The sequence below is a fragment of the Vigna unguiculata genome, chromosome 6, assembly GCF_037176805.1.
Source record: "Vigna unguiculata cultivar grain cowpea cultivar isolate G323 ecotype 2 chromosome 6, ASM3717680v1, whole genome shotgun sequence".
NCBI classification, from domain to species: Eukaryota; Viridiplantae; Streptophyta; class Magnoliopsida; order Fabales; family Fabaceae; genus Vigna; species Vigna unguiculata.
Window position 1 is genome coordinate 37,044,113 of NC_140797.1, and position 24,947 is coordinate 37,069,059.

General features: G+C 29.8%; 2 protein-coding genes and 2 pseudogenes across 12 annotated transcripts; 3 read left to right on the forward strand and 1 right to left on the reverse strand.

Moving 5' to 3' along the window:
* Positions 1 to 251: 251 nt before the first annotated feature.
* On the reverse strand, positions 252 to 956 carry LOC114188527 (agamous-like MADS-box protein AGL80 pseudogene; annotated as a pseudogene).
* A 6,498-nt stretch (positions 957 to 7,454) lies between these two features.
* On the forward strand, positions 7,455 to 16,846 carry LOC114187915 (uncharacterized). 10 transcript variants are annotated; one of them, XM_028076322.2, is made up of 7 exons: positions 7,455 to 8,281; positions 9,189 to 9,637; positions 10,531 to 10,634; positions 10,786 to 10,852; positions 10,950 to 11,064; positions 15,923 to 16,070; positions 16,622 to 16,846. In XM_028076322.2, exons 1-5 carry the CDS (start codon positions 7,507 to 7,509, stop codon positions 10,992 to 10,994), a joined length of 1,440 nt encoding a protein of 479 aa, XP_027932123.1. In that variant the 5' UTR covers positions 7,455 to 7,506; the 3' UTR covers positions 10,995 to 11,064; positions 15,923 to 16,070; positions 16,622 to 16,846. The 10 variants fall into 10 exon arrangements, with proteins under 10 accessions (XP_027932123.1, XP_027932124.1, XP_085530928.1 ...); XM_028076323.2 differs by having other exon boundaries at positions 15,940 to 16,070; XM_085674802.1 differs by having other exon boundaries at positions 10,950 to 11,031; positions 16,312 to 16,846.
* Positions 16,847 to 20,573: 3,727 nt separating this feature from the next.
* Positions 20,574 to 21,254, forward strand: LOC114189012 (non-specific lipid-transfer protein 1-like; annotated as a pseudogene). The gene is made up of 2 exons (XR_014995803.1): positions 20,574 to 20,977; positions 21,086 to 21,254. The product of XR_014995803.1 is annotated as a non-specific lipid-transfer protein 1-like (transcript).
* A 2,834-nt stretch (positions 21,255 to 24,088) lies between these two features.
* On the forward strand, positions 24,089 to 24,944 carry LOC114187678 (non-specific lipid-transfer protein 1-like). The gene is made up of 2 exons (XM_028075985.2): positions 24,089 to 24,666; positions 24,770 to 24,944. The coding sequence occupies exons 1-2, from the start codon at positions 24,323 to 24,325 to the stop codon at positions 24,777 to 24,779; spliced, it is 354 nt and encodes a 117-aa protein (XP_027931786.1). The 5' UTR covers positions 24,089 to 24,322; the 3' UTR covers positions 24,780 to 24,944.
* Positions 24,945 to 24,947: the final 3 nt, after the last annotated feature.

The window sequence follows — 24,947 nt, forward strand, 5'->3', positions numbered from 1 at the left end:
CTATTTGATTTATTCGATTTGAACGTATAGAAGAAGAACAATAATATTTTAACAACTTTTTTTATAATATGATAACATTTTTTAATATTTTAAAATATAAAGAAATAAAAAAATAAAAACCACTTGAGACAAAACAATGAATAACTTACCCTTTTGTCTACCTATTAGTGAAAAACAACAAACAAATCAAAATTGAACTGAAACATATAGGATCAACAACAAACACATAACAAGCCTAGGTTTGGCCAAAACTAGAGATTAGGATCACCAAATGGAGACATTATTGTCTCATCTATATTACCATTAACCAAGTTCATGAACAACAACCTTTGCATGGGATTGACATCCATATCCAACCCATGTCCAGAACTCATAAGAGCCATTTGCAAATGGGGTTGGTATGATGTTGTTTTCAACTGTGATTGGAACACTGATGTTTGCATCTGGGGTTGTTGATTTGGTTGTATCTGATCAACATTCAGAGTTTGCAACCTTTTACCGATGTCTTTAAGGTTTTGTTCAATCACTGATGAAAGGAGATTCAAATCAGCCAAAGTCATGTTATTTTCATCTGGCAAAACCCTACCTTCAGCAAGACACTGAAACATGAACAACGTCAACTCCTTCTCCGCATTGTCCTTCATAAGTTTCACTATTTGTTGGTTACCCTTTTGGATTCTTTGCCCTATGAAGCTCTCTTAGTTCACCATCTTCTTGATTTTCTCCACTGCAGGCATGTTCCTGAACCTTCCCACCACCCTTTGGACCTCACAATGCGATGGCCAAACCTCTGGTTCATGATCATCGGGACCATAAACTATAGCGCATGCATCAATTCCACAAAGGGTGCTCAGTTCCTCAATCTTCTTCAGCATTCCCTTTTTCCTTTTCTTGTATGTTGTCTTTCTTGCAGAATCGTTTTCTATGAATGCAAGTTTCACCTTTCTCCTGGTCATGCTGGTGACCAGAGAAAGGGAAACATAAACCAGTTCACTTGTTCGTTGTAGATTTTGTTGCTACCAACAATGTCTTTATATACACCAATTTGATTTACATACATGGTTTTATTTTGTTGTAATCCTTGTTGCGTTTTTGAGTGAAAGTTCCAACTGGGTTTAGCACATTTCAATTTCACTTTCAATGTCATTCCATATATGAATGATATGAAAAATCTGGGACTTTAATGATATTTAATATGAAAAAAATAATGAAGTTATTTAGTTTTGGTGTGTACATAGTTTTTTTTTTTTAAAAAAAACAAGATAAATTAAATAAATGTGTTCGTATACTAACATTAATTAATAAGTAATTTGTAATGTTATCTTATATTTTAGTTTGTTTGAAATCTGATTTTTTACTTATTTGAGTTGGTATACTCATTATTGAATTTCATAGATTCATAGATTTAAAAATTTATCAGCATTTTAATGGTTGGTATTATTATATATGTAAGCTTCTTCATATAATATATTTACAATGTGTGGTCATTTCAGGTTACATGTTTTTAGAAATACTTTTCTTCCTTAAGGTATATAATGAATGCTTCACATTATGATGCCTTGTAATTTTAGATCTCTCACTATTCAATCCTGGCTTATCATATTTTGAAAATAATTTTAAGACCACAGAAAATTATTTAAACAAAAGCCTACAAATATTTTTTAGAAAATTAATTCAAATATTGAAAAATTATAAATTGAATCTATAATACCCAATTGATTTTATTAATACTAATGAAAAATTACTTTTCTAAATTCAAAGTTCTGAGTTCAGATAAACATCTATGCTTAAATTAGCAATAAAATGCTTCAAGAAAATAAGTAATTTATACTATAACTATAGTCAACACCTGGCAATTAAGTAAATTGAGTTTTATATTTTATTCCTTTACCCTATGTGATTTTTGAGAATTTTGTCACAACTTATTCTTTTTTTGCATTTGTTTTTATTTTTCACTTTTCGTAAATTTCACCTATAACAGTCACCTTTTTAATTACTTGAACATTCTTAGTCATTAAATGCATTCATTAGAAATGTTGTATTATAGTGCTTACAAGTTAGTCGGACAACAAATTACTAAGGTGAATTGACATCTATTGAATTTTTTCATATTTCATATATTTTTTAAAATTTAAAAAAAAAATTACGAAAAAATATTAAAATATTTTTTTTAAGAATTTAAAATTATAAATATTTTTTATGAATAATTATTTTTTACAAAATTATAAAATTTATAAATATGTTTTATAGACTTTTCTGATAAAAATCATTTTGTGCTTGTAAAATAATCGGTAAAATTTCATATAAATTATTATTTATAACAAAATTTATAATTATTTTTAATAAAAAAATTAAAAATTAAAAAAAAAATTGACATAATGTGTTTTTTTTTTGGGTACGTGCAACTTGACGAACAAAAATTTAAAATAATGTTAAAAATTCTCATTTTTTCCTTGCTTTAAAAAGTGAAAAAATGGATAAATGAAGAAATGCGATTATGTGATTAGTGGATAAAAAACATTTTATTCTTAAGAATAATAAAAAATAATAATTGATATTTTAATACACGCATTATTTATGTATGAGGCAAGTTGTTTATCATTATAATTCAGAGTTATGGTTTGTTTTTAAAGAATGTGAATTGAGTTGTAAAATATATTACTCAAATAAAGTTAAAGGGTGGTTTGTGATTCAATAACTGTCATGAGGTTACAATCAGGTAAACATTTAAAAGATAGTTTGCGACTCATATTATCATTGAGTTTATTAAAAGGTATTTAAAAATAAATATAATAATACATATATTTTAATTTGTATTGTCACAATTTATAATACACTTTATCATAGGAATGAAGCATAATATTTATTCATATATAATTCAATGTAGTTTAGTCAAGAATAACTTCATTCTTATCCATTAAACTTCATTATATAGGATCAACCTTAATATTATCACAATTTATAATACATTTCATAATCGGAATGAAACATAACGTTTATTCATATAATTTGGTGTAGTTTAGTCAAGAACAATGGCGGATTATACTGTGCCTTTACAGGGGCCACGACCTCCCCAAAATTTTTAATTTTTCATTAAAATATATCCCAAATTTTTTAAAATATTTTTAAAAATATACTATTTAAAAAGTTTTAAAAATATATATTGTATTGATATGGAAATTAAATTAGATAATTTTTTATTATTTTATAAAGTATGATATTTAATATTAATAAATAATAAAATTAAAAATTAAAAATAATAAAGAAAAAAATTATTGAGTTATTTTTTAAAAATAAAATTAAATATAATAAAGAAAAACATTTATTAAGATATTTTGTATCTTCTCTCTCATTATTTTTTAAGTTTCTCATGTATTCTACCAATTTTTACTTTTGCATTTTTTTAAAGGAAGTTAGACACAAGTTCATTCTTTCTGCTCTCATTTTTTCATGTGTTCTCTTACATCTTTTAAGATAAAATAGATAATTCTCTTTAATCTCTTGATAGTTAAATATTAATTTAATAGTTAGTATTTTTTTCATCTGATAAATTTTTTGTATATTTATTTTTTTATGAATATAGAAGAAAAAATTATATACTATATGTATTTTCATAACCATTTTTTAGTTTTGGCTTGATGATCATATATTTTTCTTCTAATAATTACAATTTCTTTATTTTTTATTCATTTTTTATAAATTATTTTTAGTCTTAAACTTTTTTTTTGTTAAATATGTATATCGATGAAAAATAAAATAATAGATTCATATTTTTATAGTGATGAAGGAGGAGATATTCTTGGAAACAGGACATATCTACTTCTTTACATATTGTTATGTATGATAATAAATAGATGAAATTAGAAAAACTTATTTATAATAGGTTTTGTATCAAATACAACTTAAAACCTGTCATTTTTGTAAGGAGGAACATGCAAGGAGATTTCAAAACTCAATTATACATACTTTTGTTATATTAGTGACAATAATTAAATATATAAATTTTGAGTATATTATTTTGGTCCCTTCAAACTTTTTGGTCAAGATCTGCCACTGGTCAAGAACTTCATTCCATGGGATTGTCATTCATATAGAGATAAGTGTCCATTATTGCAACTAATTTATGGACTTTTGTGACGTCCCAACTACTATATTGAATAATTATTATTTGATAAAAAAATGGAATTACACAAGGGATGAAACACCTCATTTGTACAAAACAAAGGATGAAAATTACAATTAAAAAAAAAGTTGGAACACTGTCACTTGGAGTAAGAGTACAAAGATAGAATGCTCATGAATCAACTCCTTGCACAAGTGAATTTTCTCAATGAACTTGAATAACAAAGGCAAAAACTTAATCAATATTTTTTTGCTTCCTCTCGATAGTAGTGTGTTGTTTTTTTTTTCTTCTCAAATTGGATTATTTAAAAAGTTTTACTTGAGTTTTCTTCAAAAAAATAATTCAATTAATTCAAAAATCAAATCAAATAAATTCGAAAATCAATTTTTATTCTCTACCAGAAAAAATGATTTTTAGGAGAAAATATAGTTATAGAATACTTGATTTAAAAATCAGTTTCAATTCAAAATATATTTTTATTTTTGAAAATCTGTAAAAACACAATTTAATTAAATAAAGTCAAATCAAATAGATTCGAAAATCAATTTTTATTCCCTGCTGAAAATATGATTTTTAGGAGAAGATATAGTTAGAGAATACTTGATTTAAAAATCAGTTTCAATTCAAAAGATATTTTAATTTTGAAAAAATGTAGAAACATAATTTAATTATGTTTTAACCTTAATTGATTATGTGCGTGAGAAAATGGTTTTACTTGTGAAGGGAGATGATTTGACTGATTATTCTTCTTTTGCTTCCTCTTTATCTAGAGTAACTTGACACCCTATATACTCTATATCTTTATCTTGAACTTCCTTTAATCTTGTAGTATTTTTGCTTGAGTATCCATCAAAATCTTTAGCTTCAAAGGGGTAGTGGAGACATCTTTTTTGCTAACATCACAATGCATTGAGATAGAAGGTTCATACTTATTTAAAAATGGTAATCATATAGATTTTATTTTAAGAAATTATGCTTGAGCGGTAGCCGTATCTAAAGCAATAATCTCAGTTCTCATGGTAGATCATGAAACAACAATTTGTTTAGCGACTTTCATGATATTGCATTTCCACCCAAAGAAAAACATAATACCAATAATTGATTTCGTATCACCAGAAACAGAAATCCAATTTGGATTAATATATCTTTGAATAATCTCAAGAAGTTTCACATATTGAATGTCATAACAAGAAGAATCACACATAATATTATCACCAGATGACAACACAATACTACAAGTTTCACAAAAATCACTCATTTCTAAAAATATATTCATTACCTTTATGAAAACAAAGAATCTTAATTATTCTTTTGTAATCAACTTTGTAACTCAAAAGTATATCATTTGAATAGTCTCTTACTAAACTTCTTAACCTTTGTAATAATAACATGCCATATTTCACAACTTTTCACATTTTGTAATATTTAAAGAAAAACTACTAAATATTTTATTAGAAGATAAAGGTATCGCTTAACTTAAACATAGCATCACAAATATATCCTTTACCAAACATATTAATTGCACTTAAAAACAACTTTTTGTAATAAACAATTTTTTTATTAGCACACACAATGAAATCTTTTAGATGAGAAAACAAATACAACAACACACGTAATAATTGTATTAACATCCAAATTTATAATTAGATAAAAATATTCGAACAAGTTTTTGAGAAAAAATATACGAAGACATAAAATTATATTTTAAACTTCAAAAACAAATAAATAATGAAGGAGACAACTTTTAAATCATAAAATTCTAAACGTGGTGTCAAGTAAAACGATTCATTTTAATTTTGTCATAAATAATATTTTCAAATTCATAAATCTTATAAAAATATATTTATTGTCGTTCATTAATTTTCACAAAAAATCAAGATAATTATTTTATTTTACAAATGCATAATTTAATTCAAGTGGTTCTCATACCTCAGTAATAATTTTAGTATCACAAATTATTTACAAAATACTTAAAATATAATATAAAATATCTCTATAAGATTTAGAAGTAAAAAGTGTTAAATCATTGACTAATATATCGAAAAAACAATAGTTTTTAGAAATTATATACAAATTATTCAATGAACAAAAAGTTTATTTACCTATAATTTCATTTGTTATTATTAGCAGAAAAAAAATTATACCAATAAAATTTGTTGATTTGTTTAAAAATGTCTTAATCATAACCTTAACAAATCTATTATATAATATTAACATACTTTTACAATAAAATGAATAAAAAGAATAATGATAACAAAGTAAAACAAAATAATTTTCTCTCTAAGCATATTATATAAAACAATACTTGAACTTTTGACTTTATTTATCTAATTTAGAATATTTGGAGTTAATAAATGTATTCAAATTCTTATGAATTTTATATTTTAAATGATTTTTTTTTAACTTGACCTTCTTTTCAACTAAACATTTTTTTTTAACTAAAATAATTATCTACAATAAAAAGCTATCTACAAAATCAATTCAATTTATCTAATAAAATTTGAAACAACTATTATATTCATTAATAGAGAGGATTATTTTCTGTAATCGTCTCATACCTGTTTTCAGTATACAAATTTCGTCACCAATTTTATCTATTTACATATTTATACGAAGAAATTGTCTGTTTTTCCTGTACTGTACATATTTCTTTCCGATTTTACAGAACTTTATTTAACCAAAATAACTATATTTCAACTTTTATTCTTTAAATGATGGTTAATATAAATTTAATTATTTTACCATTTAGTTTCTTAAATCACTAATCATTTAAATTTAGTTATTTTTAATTAAATTAATTATCTATAATAAAAAAAACACGACAATGTTTCCACTAGTACCTATTAATATAAATTGTTTTATTATTTTATTTTTAATTCCACTGTCTTTTCTTCTATAATTCCTCTTACATCGCACCAAACACTATTCAAGACATAAATTTTGACATTCATGTTTATCTTTTTCATCATTACATATATAAATTATGACATTTATGTTTATTTTATATTTTACAGTGTAGTTTCCATTAGTTATATATTTTTTACATTAAATATAAAATTTTATATTTAAAAAATGTGATAGAATAAAATAATAATTATATATGACTCAATTAATAAGAAAATTAGTTGATAAATATTTAACTAAAAAATATAAAAATATAAAAATATTTAATAGATAAATAATTACGATAAAATTCAATTAAAATTATATAAATTCATCACAAATTTTAAATTTAGTTAAGTTTATTAAACAAATAGAAGATTAAAAATTACTGATAGAAAAATTAAGAATATTAAAATTATAATTAAAGAAACTATTTTTATCTCTTCCTCTCCAAATCCCAATTCCATGAGCGCAAATTCCCCAACTTTGAAATCGGAAAAATGGACACCGACATTTCCCGGTGGGTGATGGAGTTCCTCCTCCGCAGTTCCGTTCCCGATTCCCTAATCCAAAAAGCCCTAAACGCTCTTCCTCTCTCCGGTGCCGACTCCCGCCTCAAGAAGACCCTTCTCCTACGCACTCTCCGCTGCCTCCTCCTCAAGGCCTCCCTCTCGGAAACTGTGCTCCAAATCCTCGAACTCCTCGAAGAAATCGACGGTGCCTCCACCTCTGTCGCGCTCCGCCGAGCGTACGTAGCCGTTGCCGTCGAGTGCACTGTAAAGTACCTCGCCGCCGCACCCGATGATCCAGAGGGGGAGTTTTCTGGCGCCGTGAGGCGGATCTGGCGCGGCCGCGTGGCGGCGGTGGAGGCGCGCCGGAGTGGGCTTATGTCTGGCGAGCTGACGCGGTGGCGGGACGACGTGGAGGCAGCGCTTGGGGATTCTAGGGCTTGCGAGAGGCTGGCGGATTTGAATAGCAGGAGGGAGGCAATGAAAGAGTTGATGACCTATTTGAACGAAGCGTGGGAATCGATGGGTCCTTCGTTCTTGGAATCGGTTGCGGCGATGTCGAAGGGTTTAACCAAGCAGAAAGAGGATTTTGTTGTTAGTGGTAACTGGATTGATAATGGTCATGATAATGGAAATGATGGTGATCATGCATGCATGGAGGATGTGGCAATGCATGATGAGAATCAGGCCATGCAACAATTGGAAGAGAAAATTGATGCGAATCCGGAAGTGGGTGGGTGTGACTTGCCACTTCAGAGAGATAAAGGTACCTTTTTTAACGACTGTGAGATTTGATTATTGAATTTCGATTTTTTGCTTTGAAGTTTGAACTGTTTGTTACTTGCTATTTATTTTTGGTTGTTACACTCAGTAGTGCTTGTTTAAGTTGTGGTAGTTAATGGAAGTGGTGGAAGCTTAATTTGTTCAGAACTTAGCTGTCGGGTTTTGTGAGGCATGTTTTTAGTTTCCACTACATGCTTTGTCCAGGTTTCTATGTTTTCGCTTGCAACGTTTTTTAAATATGTTTTTTTTAATTACTCTGAGTTTAAGTATATGAATATTTTATCTACTGCCTTAGAATTTTTAATCAAGGTGTGCGTGCCTCTGCATGCAACAGTGTTTGTCTGTGGAAAGAAGTGTGAGTTTGGATACTCAATGATTCCCTACATCATGGATGTGATTTGGAAATGGGTCGTGGATGTGATTTTTCACTCTTAGTTCTAGCTTTTGTGTTTTTCACAACTTGAATGTGAATTTTTTGGATGTGGAACATTTTCCTAAACATGTTATTAGTTCGTGTATACAACACGAAAGCAAAGATGTGGGAAATCAATTTGTAATTTGTTGTTTGTCTCATTGAGTATCAACTGCAATATGAATGCGTGCAAAACATTTTTTAATAAAGATGTGTATATGCTGTTGCCTTTACTAGTATTGTTATCGTCAAGTGGAACCAATTAGTATTTTTTCCCTCACTTTGGACTCCACTCACTACAAAATTCTGTCAAATTAAAATTGGCTTAAACTTTTGAAAGATGTTGCATATTTGTTAAAATTGGTCATTCATTATTTGGAAGTAACTTCAATGAAGAAGTCACAACACTGTTCGATAAATGCTATTCTTCTACTATTTCACTGTTATTTACATTTTTTTACATTTGTTTTCCCAATAGTAATTCAAAAGCGGAATCTTCGTGTTAAACACAAACACTCTACAATTCGTGCATGTCATAAGGGAGTTAAAATAAATAATTCAGGGGAACTCGAGTCCGCAAAATCAGGGAGCAAACATGATTCTGTTCGTAGTTCTGAAGTCAGAAAAGTTAGAGAATCCCTTAAATCAAGTTCTTACGATTTAAGAGCATTGGTCAATGATCCTCTTCCTGATGCATTGCATTTATCTGAAGTTGTAAGATCAAAATTGGCGACAAGTGATACAAATATTGAGCCACCTATTGAAAACCAGAGTCCAGATGTAGATGTACCAGATCCAAATGTTTGCCGGAGTATTGTACTTTTTCAGTCTAATGATGCCAATCTTGGGAAGAAGTCTTCTGTTCATTGTAGTGATATGCATCAGCCCAACTTAATGGAACGAAACAGAACTGCCCACACGCTTGAGGTAATAATGTTTCTTATTGTCTGCTTTAATCTAGGGGCAGATTCCTTTAATGTTGTATTGTTAGCCAGTGTCTAAGTTTTTATGTAAAGAATGCTATCTTGGTCGAGGTAACTTCTTTCATGGATTAATGCTTTCTATCTCTTGGAGGAAGCTGTCCTGCAAGGATTACCATCTCCCCATGCTTTCTTTCTTGTGGTTAGACAAGTTCTAAACAACTGCAATCTATGAAGCTCGGATATGGACACGGATACGGAGATACGGCTAAATTGAAAAACATAGGACACGGGACACGGCATGCATATACATATTAGTTTCAAACTTTTAACTAACAAATTGTCAACTAACACAAAAATGAATCTAATTTATCAATCTAATATCCAAAAAAGTGAAAAGTAGTGATCATATAATATTTTTTTCCTTATTTTTATAATCATAATAGAAAATTATGTGATAAATTTACAAGTTTATAGGTTTTTTTAGAAAATCATTGAATTTGTGGTTATTAACATTGTGTTGGAGTCATGTCAAAATCATGTTAAAGACAAAAAAATGTCTTTCAAATTGGACACTTGATTGATATGTGTCGTACGAGTGTCAGTGTCCGATGTCAGACACGGGACATGCCATTGATGAGGCGTGTCCGGGCTTCATATTTGCAATACAATGAAACTGGTGTAACTGCAATAGTGATCATGATGTATAAACCACATGTGAAACCTTGCTACCAATTGATCCAGTGGCATGTGGATTCCCAAAGATGATGTTGATCATTAAGATGGTTAATAGTCTCTTTTTGATGGATTCTTTTTCCTGCTGCTGATACTTTCAATTTGGTTGCCATTTTGTTTTTGAGTTTGGCATTGACATATAAGTTATGTCCTTTTATTTTCCAGTGGGATGATTCAATAGACAACTCGCCACAAGTAATACAGCCTAGGAGGAAGAAAAGGAAATGGAGTTCGTTGGAAGAGGAGACACTAAGGGCTGGTGTAAAAATGTATGCACTTGTTCTAAACTAGTCAAACCATAAATTTTCCTGGTTAAATGTGATATTAGATATAAGTGCATTGGGAAGCTAATAAATTTGTAATAGTTTTGTGCCTTAAGATTTCATGTTCTCATTCACCATATTTTTTTTTCTTATACAGGTTTGGAGAAGGAAACTGGGCAACGATCAGAAGTTTTTACAGTAACATATTTGACAACAGAAGTGGAGTAAGCAATTTCTTGCCCAAAATGCTTTGCTGTGTGTTTCTTCCTGGAATTGTACCTGTAATATCAAACTGATTTTGGAAAAACAATTATTTTTTAGGTTGATCTGAAGGACAAGTGGAGAAACATGATACGATTACCCTAATGTGCTACTTGAACATTCATGTCTATATCTTGTGGAGGTATTTGAACATTTATGTCTATATCTTGTGGAGGTATTTGAACATTTATGTCTATATCTTGTGGAGGTATTTTTCCCTGCATTTTATCGTTAAGATTTTTTTTTTTCTATTAACTTGGGTTGATATACAAACTGATACGTGTGGTTTCTTTTATTGCTTGATTCCTTCTGTTGAGATTTATGACTATATTCATCCATACTGAATTAAGTCAATGGAGTATTCATAAGAGCCGACTTAGGCTTCTTGAATATTAGGATCTAGCTACTCAAGCTTAACTAAGGTTTGGGATTGTTAGCAGAAGCTATAGGTAGATGAGCTAGGTTGAAATTTTGTTATATTTGTGTGAAGTTTGGGCCATTTATGTGGCAGATTTGGTGCCTATGAAGCACAAACAGTAGACATGACATCGATATTGCAACCATGGTAGTTAGTGTCGCATGATACATGATTCATATCATGCTATAGATACGATTTGCAATCGCCACGATACATTAGTCGTTGTTGTATCATTCATATTGCTCTCTAAGTTGCAAGAATTGCGATTCTAACAAGAAATACATCTTGAATTGTGGATTTAGGTCTGACTCTAAAATGAGTGGGGTCGCATGACCCTGGTTTGAAAAACTCCTAATCTGCTTCATTTTATTATGTGAACTGAGCTAGAAGAAATGCATACTTCCTGCATTTCCTTACTTCGATTGCCATGAATGGTTTCTTTAGTAGCACAACGGGTCCTCTGTGAAGAGGAAGAGGCAAAGTGGCTCCCATATGAAAAGGAAGAGGCAGAGGCAGTGCCCTCAGAAAATGAAAAGGCATGAGCACACATAAGAGAAGACAACCCTAATTTTGTCTTTTCTTTCTGATACTCTTTTGGCCAAACATTTATCTGCCCATTTTATTTTTCCATTTAACAAAGGAATTAGGTCATACAACACAACCCAATCTAACCATTATAACATTAATCTAACATGCTCATCAATACAACCACTCTTTTTGAATATGGTTGTTATTGTTAATTACATGTTTATATGTCTTATATGTTACATTTTTTAAATGCTTTTGAATCTTACTATTGACGATACGAAATATAAGCTCTTTGATACATAATTTGTATCGTGATTCAACTGCCATGATTGCAACCATGGTAGTTGAATCGTGAATCGTATCGTGTATCAAAGAGCTTAAATTTGAATCGTGAATCGTTGTGAATCTTACGATTCATAAACATTTTATAACATTATAAAAATGTAACATATATATATATATATATATATATAAATGATTTACTCACGTTTGAGGCACAAAAACGTGAGAACCTCCTTGCACATAATAGAGGAGACACACCACCACACAACCCCCACCGCAACACCGCGTGACCACCACCACAACACTGCGCGACCACCATTGCAGCACCGCGCGACCACTGCAGCACTGCGCAACCATCGCGAGATCACTACACCAACACCATGAGACCACTGCACGAAAACTAGAGCTGTCAAAACAGGTAACCCGTCCCGACCCGGTTCGACCCACCACGGGTTGATGATTTAGTGAGGCAACCCAACCCGACTCACTTTTTAGCAAGCCAAAAAATTCGAACCTAGCCCGACCCACCACGGGTTAGCGGGTTAAACGGGTTGGCTCACAGGTTTACTTAATTAAAAAAGATACAATTTTTTTATTTTATTTTAAGTCAAAACAAAATTATAATTCTAATTAAAATCTAAATAAACTTTAATACAATTCAAATACAAACCAAAATAAAAAAAATACAAATGATTTATGTGTTGGTTAAAAAAAAAAACCTAACATGACCCAAATGTAAAGCTCAACTTAATAAAAAACACTTGTATAACCCTTTTATCTGCGGGTTGGTGAGTTAACCCGGCTCACCACGGGTTCAACCCGGATGAGTCAGGTTCTAAATGAGCCGGGTCAAAAATTAACCCATACTGAAATTTGTAAAAAAGTTTCAACCCAACCCGACCCGAACCCGTGGTGAGCCAGGTTGGCTCGCGGGTTCCAACCCATTTTGACAGCTCTAACAAAAACTCCAGAAGCACGAACACCACTAGAACACTGTGCGAACACCAACAGAACATTGCGCGAACACCACCAGAACACTGCACAACCACCGCACCACCATTGCGCGACCACCGCGTGACTATTGCGGGACCATTGCACGACCACCACACCACGACCACGACGCGACCATTGTTGCTCGCTCAGACGCAGATAAAAACAAAGGAAGGAATGAGAAAGGAGAGAAGAGAAGAGAGGCGAGGGGGTAGGCAACATGAAGGAGATGACATTAGAAGAAGAGATAACGTTAATGAGCACGCGAAAATACAAAAGGGAAAAAAATTACGGTTTCAAATGGGTGGGTCGACCCGACCCAATTCAGTAACAATTTCAACCTGTATCGCGTTTCGAATTGCGATTTGTACAATTCAGGCCTAAATCGTATCGTATAGAACACAATTCATGAACAAAAATGATACACCATGCGATTCGTATCACCAAACACTTGTATCGTATAGTACGTTTCGTATCGTGAGTTGTACGATACTTACTACACTGATTGCAACACCTATAATCTCCTTAATGTTGGACATGAGGACATGGGCACACAGAGACATACTCATGTATATTGAATATCATTGTGAATTATTTACATTGTCAATCAAGATTTATATATTCAAAATCATATATAAAAAAGTTAGTCAAGTATAAGAATATGAATACATTATTTCCTAATACAAAAATGGATCAAATCCATCCATCTAACATCATTGTAAGACTTGTGTTGGACTTGTGTCATACATGCGTCAATGTTAGACACTAGAACAGGTTACTGAAGAAGCTATGCCCTTGCTTCATAGTTTGGTGCCTCAATTGGGCAAAGGCTGTGAGCTTATGTTGAGTTATGGTTTGGCTTAGATGGAGGTGTTCTTGGTTGATCAAGGATGGTTTAGAGTGTTGAGGATGTGATCCTCAAAGAAGAAGACAAGAATAGAACAAGAAAATGAGTAAAAGTTCAAAGAACGAAGGACAAAAAATGGTAAGATGTTACCAAAATATTTGCTAGTTTTTGAAACTAACATGAATGGTTGAGCTTTGAATCAACCTTACGCCACTCGTATGGAGCTAAGCAAGAAAGAGGATTGCCACTTGAAAATTCCACGATGAGAACTTTCTGAAGAAGAATGAAGACTCTTTTTCAAAATCTTTCTAGATTTCAGATTTATGGAAGGTATGTAAAAGTATGACCTATGCTCTCCTTATATAGAAGGAGGGGTGTGTGGAAGGAGTGGTCAAACACTCTCCTTCCCACCCTTATGTCCAAATTAACCTGAATACTAAACTACTAAAGGATTAGCCAAGCACACCATAGGTTATCTTAGTATCCAAACAAATATCTATTAAGTGAAAATCTTGTTTCTATTATCTTGAAAAATTTGACGATTTTCTTCTCATCCTCATCCCACTTCTTGTCAACCTTCTTCCAAGATCTTAAACTAATTTATCCTATCCACAGTCACATCAAGTATCGCAATGGTTCTGTTTTTTTCCCTATTGGATTCTTCCTGTGTACTTTCTCTGAAAGATAGTATTTGTTTGGTGCATCCCTTTGTCCCCACTTGAAGAAATTAATGAAGTAAAACAGTGAATGTTTTCTTACACTGTTACAGTTTTACTACTGTATATATAGAGTACAAAGGGGCAGAATACAAAGAGTCAAGGCACTCCCTTAAACTCTAACCCTAAAGTTGGGTTCCTATACACGAATAATAATTAAAATAAAAACATTACATGTCAACAAAAGTGAAGGATTCAAGGTGATTAACAGTATTCTGTTAATTGGGTATTACGGTTTATGGTGGATTCAGTAATTGTTCAGGACTGTGGCTTCTTGGGGTTGGATCATGGTTTAGTGAGTTTGTAAGAGATAGCTGAGAGGTGGTGAGACTTGAGATGTGAAAACAGAGAGGGGGCCAAGGGCAAGAAATGAAGCCAATGCTTAATTTGCTGAGATTAAGAGTAGCGGCAGAGAATGAGTTATCAGATGGTGCATAGTTGCCAGAATAGACAGCACTCCTGAGATGGAGACATTGCCTTTCTCACTGAACACACACTAAACAAATTTGGAATTGGTTTAGTTTTTTGAAAACATTTGTGACAAATTTCTAAATACCCCCTCTCATTAAAAGTTTACCATCCATCATCTATGATACTTCAATTTGTATCACATATCTCTATTAGATTTTTTAGGACACTACCTATATTTATGGGTGAAGTATCTAATTTATAAACACTCATACTTTTATAGTTACAATAATTTATAATTTTTTATTTTGACAATGTCTAATAAATATGATTGTATTTTGGATTTACACAATTCCAATTATATATTTATTATATTTTAAGATTTTTTTTTTACATATTTCAATAGTCACGTATTGTGTCTTATTATTTTCAAAATAAGCATATTGCTATATTGGATATGCATCGTATTTGATACATGTAGCTTAGCCATGGGTCCCAAGCATGGTGCTGCCATCATGCCATACTTCCACGACAACAATGTTGCTAAGAAGCAATGCTATGAAACTCTGATATTGTTTTGCTCAAATTCCAATATCCCAGCCTCAATATTACTGGCAAAATATAACTTAGAACATTAAAGCTTGCTAAATGTGATGGAAATTATAATATCGGGAGTTGGTAAACTGCGTTCTAAATTGATATCTTGTTTTACGTTTCTTGATCATTGAATTTTTTTTTTTCTTGCTCTTTGCCTCTCTTCTTCCTGGTTCATACTTCTAATCTTTTAGTTGGAGGATCAAGTTGGTCTATGCCGTAAACAACATTACAATATTCTTATCTGCAGGACTCTAATACTTTCAGGTAATGACAATTTTGATAGCAACTTCTCTCTGCGATCAAGTTTTGTTAAAACAGCATCAAATAGTACAGTTAGTGAGGACCAACTGGGATCCAAAGTTCATCCGTGACTGGTTTCAACGACTCAGCTGAAGGTTAGATTTGAAAGTGCTGTTTTTCGACTACGATAGCATAAATATATCTGAAAGTTTTATGGTTGTCACCTGTTTTAAAGTAGATTCTAATGTATCAGTAGAGTAAGGTTTCTTGCCATTGTGTACATATAATGAACTTCATCCTTTTAAAATCTCAACAAAATTTTCATGTTTCCAATTTTGAAATAAAGAAATGGAATATAAATCTCAATACTGTTGTTCCATATTTTTTTTCTCTCAGTCAAAAATCATCTGTGGCCGACTTGTCACACCGATCCATGTGTGTCTGCCCTAGACAATAGTGACAACCATATAAAATATGCAATTATATTGGCAATCAGAGGCTTGTATTAGTTTTACCTGCATTCATTTTGGCAGCTACTGTGTGTAGAGTTTTCAATTGGTGTATTATACAGAAGAAGAAAGGAACTTGGTAATGTTGTTCAAAACTTGATGAACAAATTGCAGAAGCATTTTGACTCATTGTAGAAAGACATGGTGTAGCTTATTACAAGAAAAGGTATATTATTAACTTGGGGTCTACATTACAGGTTCCCATTCTGGTAGAGTACGAAAGAAATCAAGTCAATTTCGAGGTCTGAATTATACTAGTTATGGTATTTAAGTTTTAATATGTATATGCAATTATAGTTCCTTCAACGGCTACATGTATGATATTGATAGCCATGTAAATTTATAATCTAACTCATATTTTTCTCTAGTAAGAACTCACAGATAGGGTACATAAACTTTAATTGATGTCTTATTTTTTCTTATTTCCTTTCCTTTTTGTGTTTTTTCAACCTTGGCTAGTGATTGGGTCGCAAAACTAGCTAGGTTTTCAGCAGCTTAATTTTTTTATATTAGGGGGATTGAATGATTGATTAGTGGACGAATTTATACAAATACTAAATTAATTTAAAAGATTTTCAGGTACTTGATCTGAAGGTATTTTACTTATGACAATTATTATAAAGGCTAATAAATATTACATGATAACTTGTTATTATATTACCATTTATATTGCATTGCATTCGTATTAAAATTAATAACTAAAAGAAAATGTTGACACATTTTTATATTTGTAACTTTTATAATTTACTTCATTGGAGAGCCGTAATTTAAAACATTCATGAAAATATTCAGAGTTGATTATATAAACTTGTTATTTATTTTTTGAAAAAATCCATTTAAATAGGATGGTTGAAAAATTCAAAAAACAAAAATCATTTGAGCTTTTTCTTTTCTCAAGAAAATAAAAGTCAACTTAAATTATGTTATTTTATTTAAAAAAATATTAACTTATTATTAATAAATATTAATTTAAGTATAATAAAATTATGAAATTATAAAGTTTAAAATTATATAATTATAAAACTAAGAAATTAGAAAACTATAAAATTTAAAATTACAAAATTAAAAATAATAAAATAATATAAAAACATGTGTAAGGTGCTAATAATCACGAGATCACTTTACCGGCATAGTGGTCATAGACCTAGTTAACAGAAGAATATTAAAAAATATAAATATAAATTTATTGAATACTTAATACATTATAAAAAAATTATTAACAATTAATTAAAAGTTTTTAAATGTATCAAATACCTAAACTTAATTAAGTCTAAAATTGAGAATTCATATAAAAATAAAATATCATTATAGATGAAATGAGAAAAAAAGAAATACTTTGTTAGAAGAAGGTACCATTTATTTTAGTATTTTTATTCCTTAAAAGGAATATCTTAATATTGATAGGAGATATCCTGATTTAACACAACCAAAAATGCTTTATTTTTGACAAATATAATTAACACACGCAACTTCTACTTCTTTGAAGTTTTATGAGATATTTTTGAATTATCAAACGCAAACAACAAAAATCTTTGGCTCTATTTCCAGTTACTAAATGAGACTTTTCACTAAAGAAATGAGAACCATTTGATTTAACATGTGGTTGATTTTAGTATTTAATTAATCTTTCTTTTATAGCAATTAGATTCTCTATTAAAGATTATTCTCTCTACCTCCAGCTACAATTATCTTACATTAGATGAAATATAACAGTTCATATAAATTCAAATTAAAATTACTAAAACTTTTACAATCATATTTTTTCTATTAAATAAAGCAGACTATACAAGTATTGCTACTTGATGGATTGTTTTTTATTTAATGCCTAGTCATTCTTTTTATTTAAACGCACGAGAAACTACAAATTTATTAATTAGATGGCGGAAACTTTCTTTTTTAATTTCTAATATATTATTTATTTATTTTATTTAATTCCAAAACTTTAGAAAAATCTGCAGTTTATAGTCGATATATTTCTTTTCATGCTTTTAATTACTAAATTTAAAAAAAAAATCAACATTTATCCAATTGTTAACTTGGAAGTTTATTTTAATGAACTAAATTAATTTTTATTGACAGCGTAAAAGAGAATACAAAATATAGTCATAATTATTTTAGTCATTCTCTTTGAAATGCAGAAAAAACTAATATGATGGAAATTAAAAATTAAATTTCAAAATAAAATATTATAAAATAAGTAAAAGTAACTAATTATCATACTTTTAACTCTAGATAATAATATCTTAGACTTAAGTTTATCTTCATGTCTATATTTATATATTTATATTTATAATTGAATTTTATAGTGATAAATTTTGACATTCAAGAAAAATCATTGAAAAAACAGGCAGCACAATAAAATAATATTATAAATATTTTTCAACAAATGTATATATGTCTTTCATGTGGAAAATTATGAAGACACGTGAGCCAACCTAATTGAGTTTTTTTTTGTCGATAAACTAAATGTTTTTCACTTTCGAAAAAAATGCTCTATTATAGTAAGTACAACAGCATCAAATTAAGACTAATTTTACAAGTTATTACAACATAAATTGCCAACTGAAGCTTATAAAACATTCCTCATATCAAACAACACTAGAGAAATTACAAATTTATTAAATTAATTAATGCTGAAAATCTTATATTAACTAATAAGTCAAATTATATTATATAAGAATGATAATTCTTATATTATAAACATATACATATTTTTGTAAGAACAAATTTTATAAGAATAAATTAAGATTAAACTCACTTTTTAATAATTATCATTTTTCAAATTTATCAATTTTATTCTCTATTTTCCCCTCGAAAAGAAAAAAAAAGAAGTTCAACAACCTATTTGGTTACTAATTGCCCATTTTGCAACTGTGATGCAAATTTATCTATTTAATTAAATTGATTGTCTCTTTGGAGTGTAGTAATTTTGGCCAACACTGAACCCTATTATGCAGAAGCTTCCTAGAGAGAATGATGGCATTTCAAAAACATAAAGGGAAAATAAACTACAAAATTTAGCAACAAATTAATTTAATTGCCATTAAAACAACAATTTAGCAACACTACGTGATTACAAGGATTCACCCAATTCTTATTATTTCAATTTTTTAGGTAACACGTGACATTTCTGACATTGGTTTCTTCTACGCTAAGCATGACTAAAGAGGAAAACAGATTACATCAGAACCCAGAAAAATAAGCTTCATGTGAAATAAATAGAACTAATTAAGCAATTTCAAATAGATTAAAAAACATCCATAAGCAATTAAAAAATAATTGAATTTCTCTAATCTTATTAATATGGTCATTGAAGACTCTTCTCATTTATATATTATAAATTAGTAATAGATATAAAATCTTTAACACACTCTTTTATATTTAAATATCTATATTTTATACGTGAGATTAAATAATTGTCGACAATAGTAACATTTCCTTTATCACGAGTTTCTCAACTACCATTATATCTTTATTATTATAACTTGATTTGTGATACAAAATCTGTCACTAAAATTTGTGTCTAGTATGTGCTTCAACCTTTTGTGTATTATTAACCTTTGAAACATTCCAATAGAAAGAGAATAGAAAAATAGAAAAATAAAAATAATTGCTTTTCAACAATAAGGTGATAGAAAAATCATAAATGAGAAAATAGACCCCATAATGAAGTTCGACTACTTAGTAAAGGAGACTTCACATCTCCAATACATCAACACATCCAAATCATTTCATACTAACACATGAATTTAAACGTTTACAGTTAAAAAAAATAAATTAGTATTTACATTAATATGTGCAAACTCATATGTAATATATTTATTGAATTTTACTTTAATGTCATGATAAAGGATGATTTCAGGTTATTTGAAAGTTTTAATCTTTTTTTTTTCACACTAATATTGCATATCTATAATTTATTAAATATTAATTAGCATTACCTTATTTTGGGTATTGTATAATAAGGGAATCCTTCTACTTCACTTCACTTCTTTGAAATTTCTTTAGATATTATTCCACAAATAAATAAATCATGACGCAGAAACACCAAAAGAATCTTTCCCTCTATCTTAAAATTTGTCGCAGCCTTTAGCCACTGCAATATTCTCCATTCTCTCTCTCTCTCTCTCTCTATATATATAGTAGAAACCCTAGCCAACGTAATGTCCCATTCATCAACACATTTACTGATCAAAAGACAGAAAAGAATGGCAGTGACTAAGGTGGCATTGGTTGCTTCAATGATGGCTTGCATGCTCATAACATGCTCTTATGGTCAAACCTTCTTGACATGTAATCAAATCGCTATTTTTGCTGTATCCATGCGTACCTTCTGCAATTTTTGGAGTGAGTGTGCCATCTTTGTGTTGCCAAGGTATAATCGCTCTGAATGCAGCCTACAAGAATGCAGAAGATCGAAGAAGAGCATGCCAATGCATCAAGGACAGAGCTGCACGCATCAATGGCATTAACTATGACCTTATCAATGAAATTCCTGGAATATGTGGCTCTCGCTGTCCCTTCACGATCTACCCTTCCACTAACTGTTCTGCGTAAGTGCCCTTTACCATTTTTTTCTTTTCACACTCAGCTTTTCTGTTAACAAATTTCTCTTCAACTACATTTGCTCTAAACTTTATGCTTTTCATGTGATTGTGCAGTGTGCAGTAAGCAAGCAATTATCTGCAAGAAGGTGCAATATTATTGTATGAATAATGAAAAAAAGTTTATATGTGTGTATTTAGATAGAAGGATATAAAGACTATGGATCCAATGAATGTCTTCAAGTATATATATAAATATATAAGCAATACATATATTTCCCTTTAATTTATCATTTTCTGTACAGAATATGAGACTGATTAATTAAAAATATAATTGAATTTGATTTATTTGATAATAATTTAATTGAATCCATCATTATCTATTTTTTTGGATGAATATTAATTGGATTCATTCAGAACAAGAAAATATATCTTTAAAATTTTAGCGGCTTAATGATGAATAATAGGCCTGCAAAGAGGAGTAAAAGAAAATAATAATAATAATGAGACTGGTTTGACATTTGAAATTTAGTTTCTCCTCGCCTCAATAGATGATGAATCACTTGAAAGTTGAAATTAGCTGTTTAACAGAACAAAGTTATATAAAACAAATTGATAAAATTTAACATTTTTACCACAATTGTGCTCGATCTCTTGGGTTAACATTCTGCCTTGCAAACCATAACTTAAAAGTGTATAATTTCAGTTATTCAATTATTTATATATTATAATTTTACATCATTTCTACTTAATATAGGATCTACAAAATACACACTTATTAAACATGATTGTATTCTTCCATCATAAAATATAATGATTTACACATGATGTTTAAAACTAAGTGGTTTTTTAGTTTTTACATTTATGATGCAAGAACATGTCATATTTTAGATGAATTCAAAGAAAATGACTTATTTATCATTTTTTTAATATAATTATTTTTTCATGATTTGAGACATGACACATGGAATTCCCACCTTACCTCCCCCACAACCATCATGCCACCTATGGCACAATATTAAATTGTCTTACATTAGCTGAAACTGTTCAAATGGCAACTAAAGTCTACATTTGAAGAGAAGAAATTATATCATAACATCTAATTGTAACAAGGTAAATAAGTGTGAAGAAGATGATTAATGATAGAGGAGAAGTCAATTTGTAGAAGAAATTTAGAAAAAAGATTTCTAGAAGACTATTTTCGAGGAAATATTATTAAGAATTAAGTGTGAGTTTAAGTCTCACATTGGTTAAAAATGAGAAAGTAGAGCACTATATAAAAATAAAGATCCATAAATTCATTGTCTTAAGATTTTGGATTGAAAGTGGTGTCAATGCTTTATGTGGTTGGATTTAGGTCTCATTAGTGTTGTATCTTTTCAGTAAAACACTCTATAAGAAAAGATCGTTAAGAATCAAGTGTGAGTCTATACCTAACAACATAGATTTTATTATGACTCTAATTACTTTTTCTTTCCTTTTCTTTCTTGCTTTTATCTTGGTTTCTTTCCTTTTTTTTTATTTATTTATGGCAGATGAGCAACCAGTGCAAAGTTTTATATACCAGCACTCGAATGAAAATTCTGCTATCTCTTTGGTTTCACTTGTCCTTGATGCCTCAAATTATCACTATCGAAGAACATCAGTTTTTTTTTTTTTTTATCAGCAATTGAAGAACATCAGTGATTACCATTTTAAGTGCAAAGAACAAGTAGCCTTTGTTTTTGGGACTGTTTTTTTTAATGAGCAAAAAATAAATTTAATTAAAAAGAGTGTTTGAGGGACTAATTCTGTCAATATATTGGAAACATGGTTTTCCGACAATAAAAATTTCAAGAATCAAAATCCTAAAAAAATATGCACTCACTGTAATTGGATTGACCACACGATTGATGTTCTCTAACCATTTGTGTATTATTAACTTTTGAAACATTCCAAAGAAAGTAGAAAAATGGAAAAAAAATATAAGGTGATAGCAAAAGCACAGATAAGAAAAATGACTCCATGGTGCAGTTCGACCACTTAGTGAAGGAAACTTCACATCTCCAACACATCAACATCCAAATCAACCCATATTAACACATGAATTTAAATGTTTTCAATTAAAAAATAACTATTACTTACATTAATATAAACCGATATTTTAGAGCAAATTCTTATATATAATATATTTTTTGAATTTTACTTTATCGTCATGAAGGACTATTTTTAGTTATTTGGAAGATTTATTTCTTTTAGGTTAAATATATTTTTGGTTGCTTAACTTTGAGTGAAAATTAAAATTAGTTTATCTTCAAAACTTTGGTCCAATTTAGTTCCTTAACTTTAGAACTACCTGAATTTAGTCCTTTTAACTAAATTTTGCTAAGTTTATTTAACATTGAACCGAAAATATGTCAAACATGGTAAACAATCCAAATGCTATCATGAAACACATTTAAAATCTCAAATCAACTTGAAAGAAATTTGTTAAAAGGACCAAAATTACACAATTCTAAAGTTTGAAAGATTAAATTAGGCCAAAGTTTTGAAGATGAACTGATTTTAAATTTCACTCAAAGTTATATGAGCAAAAACATATTTAACCATCTTTTCTTTCACATGTCTATATACACTACAAAAAAAATGTTTCATTAATAACCAATCTTAGTGATCAAAAGTTGTAAGTTATTATAACAACCAATTTAGATACTAATTTGAAAAAAAAAATTATTGGTTACTAAAATAGACACTATTATGAAAAAAAAACTATAATTGATCGCTAAATTAGTTACTAACTAATTAGAGACTAATTTAAAAATTAATTCCTTCGATAAAAAAAACGTGGTAACTAATGTTTAGTGACCAAATAATTAACAACTTTTGATCACTAAAATTGATTATTAGTGAAACATTTTCTTGAAGTGATATAATTTATCAAAAATTAATTAATATTTATCTTATTTTGGTTATACAAAGTTACTATTCAATAATAAGAGAATTGTGGCAAAAATATCACACTGTGATTTTGACACATTAACATTAACAAGACAAGCACATGTGTCTACAACATATATATAGTCTGGCTGGTGTACAACATATATTAACCCTATATCCCTAATCCCTAGCTTTCCAAAGTAATCAACACACGCAACCTCTACTTCACTTCTTTGAAACTTCTCGAGATATTTTTCTCCCATTAAATCATCACGCAGAAACACCAAAACAATCTTTGGCTCTATCTTCAAATTTCTCGCAGCCATTAAAATTTTCCAATCTTCTTCATTCTCTCAATATATAGTACAAACCTAGCTAACACCCCATTCATCAACACAGTCACTCATCAAAAGACAGAAAGCCTGTTGTGAGAAAAGAATGGCAGTGACTAAGGTGGCATTGGTTGCTTCGATGATGGCTTGCATGATGATAACATGCTCTTATGGTGAATCAAGCTTGTCATGTGATCAAGTCACTATTTGGCTGACTCCATGCATACCTTATGGAGTTTTTGGAGGGAATGTGACATCTTTGTGTTGCCAAGGTGTATACTCTTTGAATGCTGCGTACAAGAATGGTGATGATCGAAGAGGAGCATGCCAATGCATTAAGGACAGAGCTGCACTTATCCCTGGCATGAACTATGACCATGTTAATGAAGTTCCTGGAAGATGTGGCACTAAGTGTCCCTTCAAAGTCTACCCTTCTACCAATTGTTCTGCGTAAGTACCCTTCACCATTTTTCTGCTATCAAATTTCTCTTCTTCTCATGGAAAAATATCTGACAGTTACTCTGAACTTTATGTTTTTTATGTGATTGTGCAGTGTGCAGTAAGCAAGCAATTATTGGCGACAGGGTGCAATATTACTGTATGAATATTGAAAAATAATTATGTGTATTTAGATGGAAGGAAATAAAGAGTATAGATTGTGTTTAACAATCCAATGAATGTGTGTTGAGTATATATCAGCAATAAAGATATTTCCCTTTAATTTATCATTT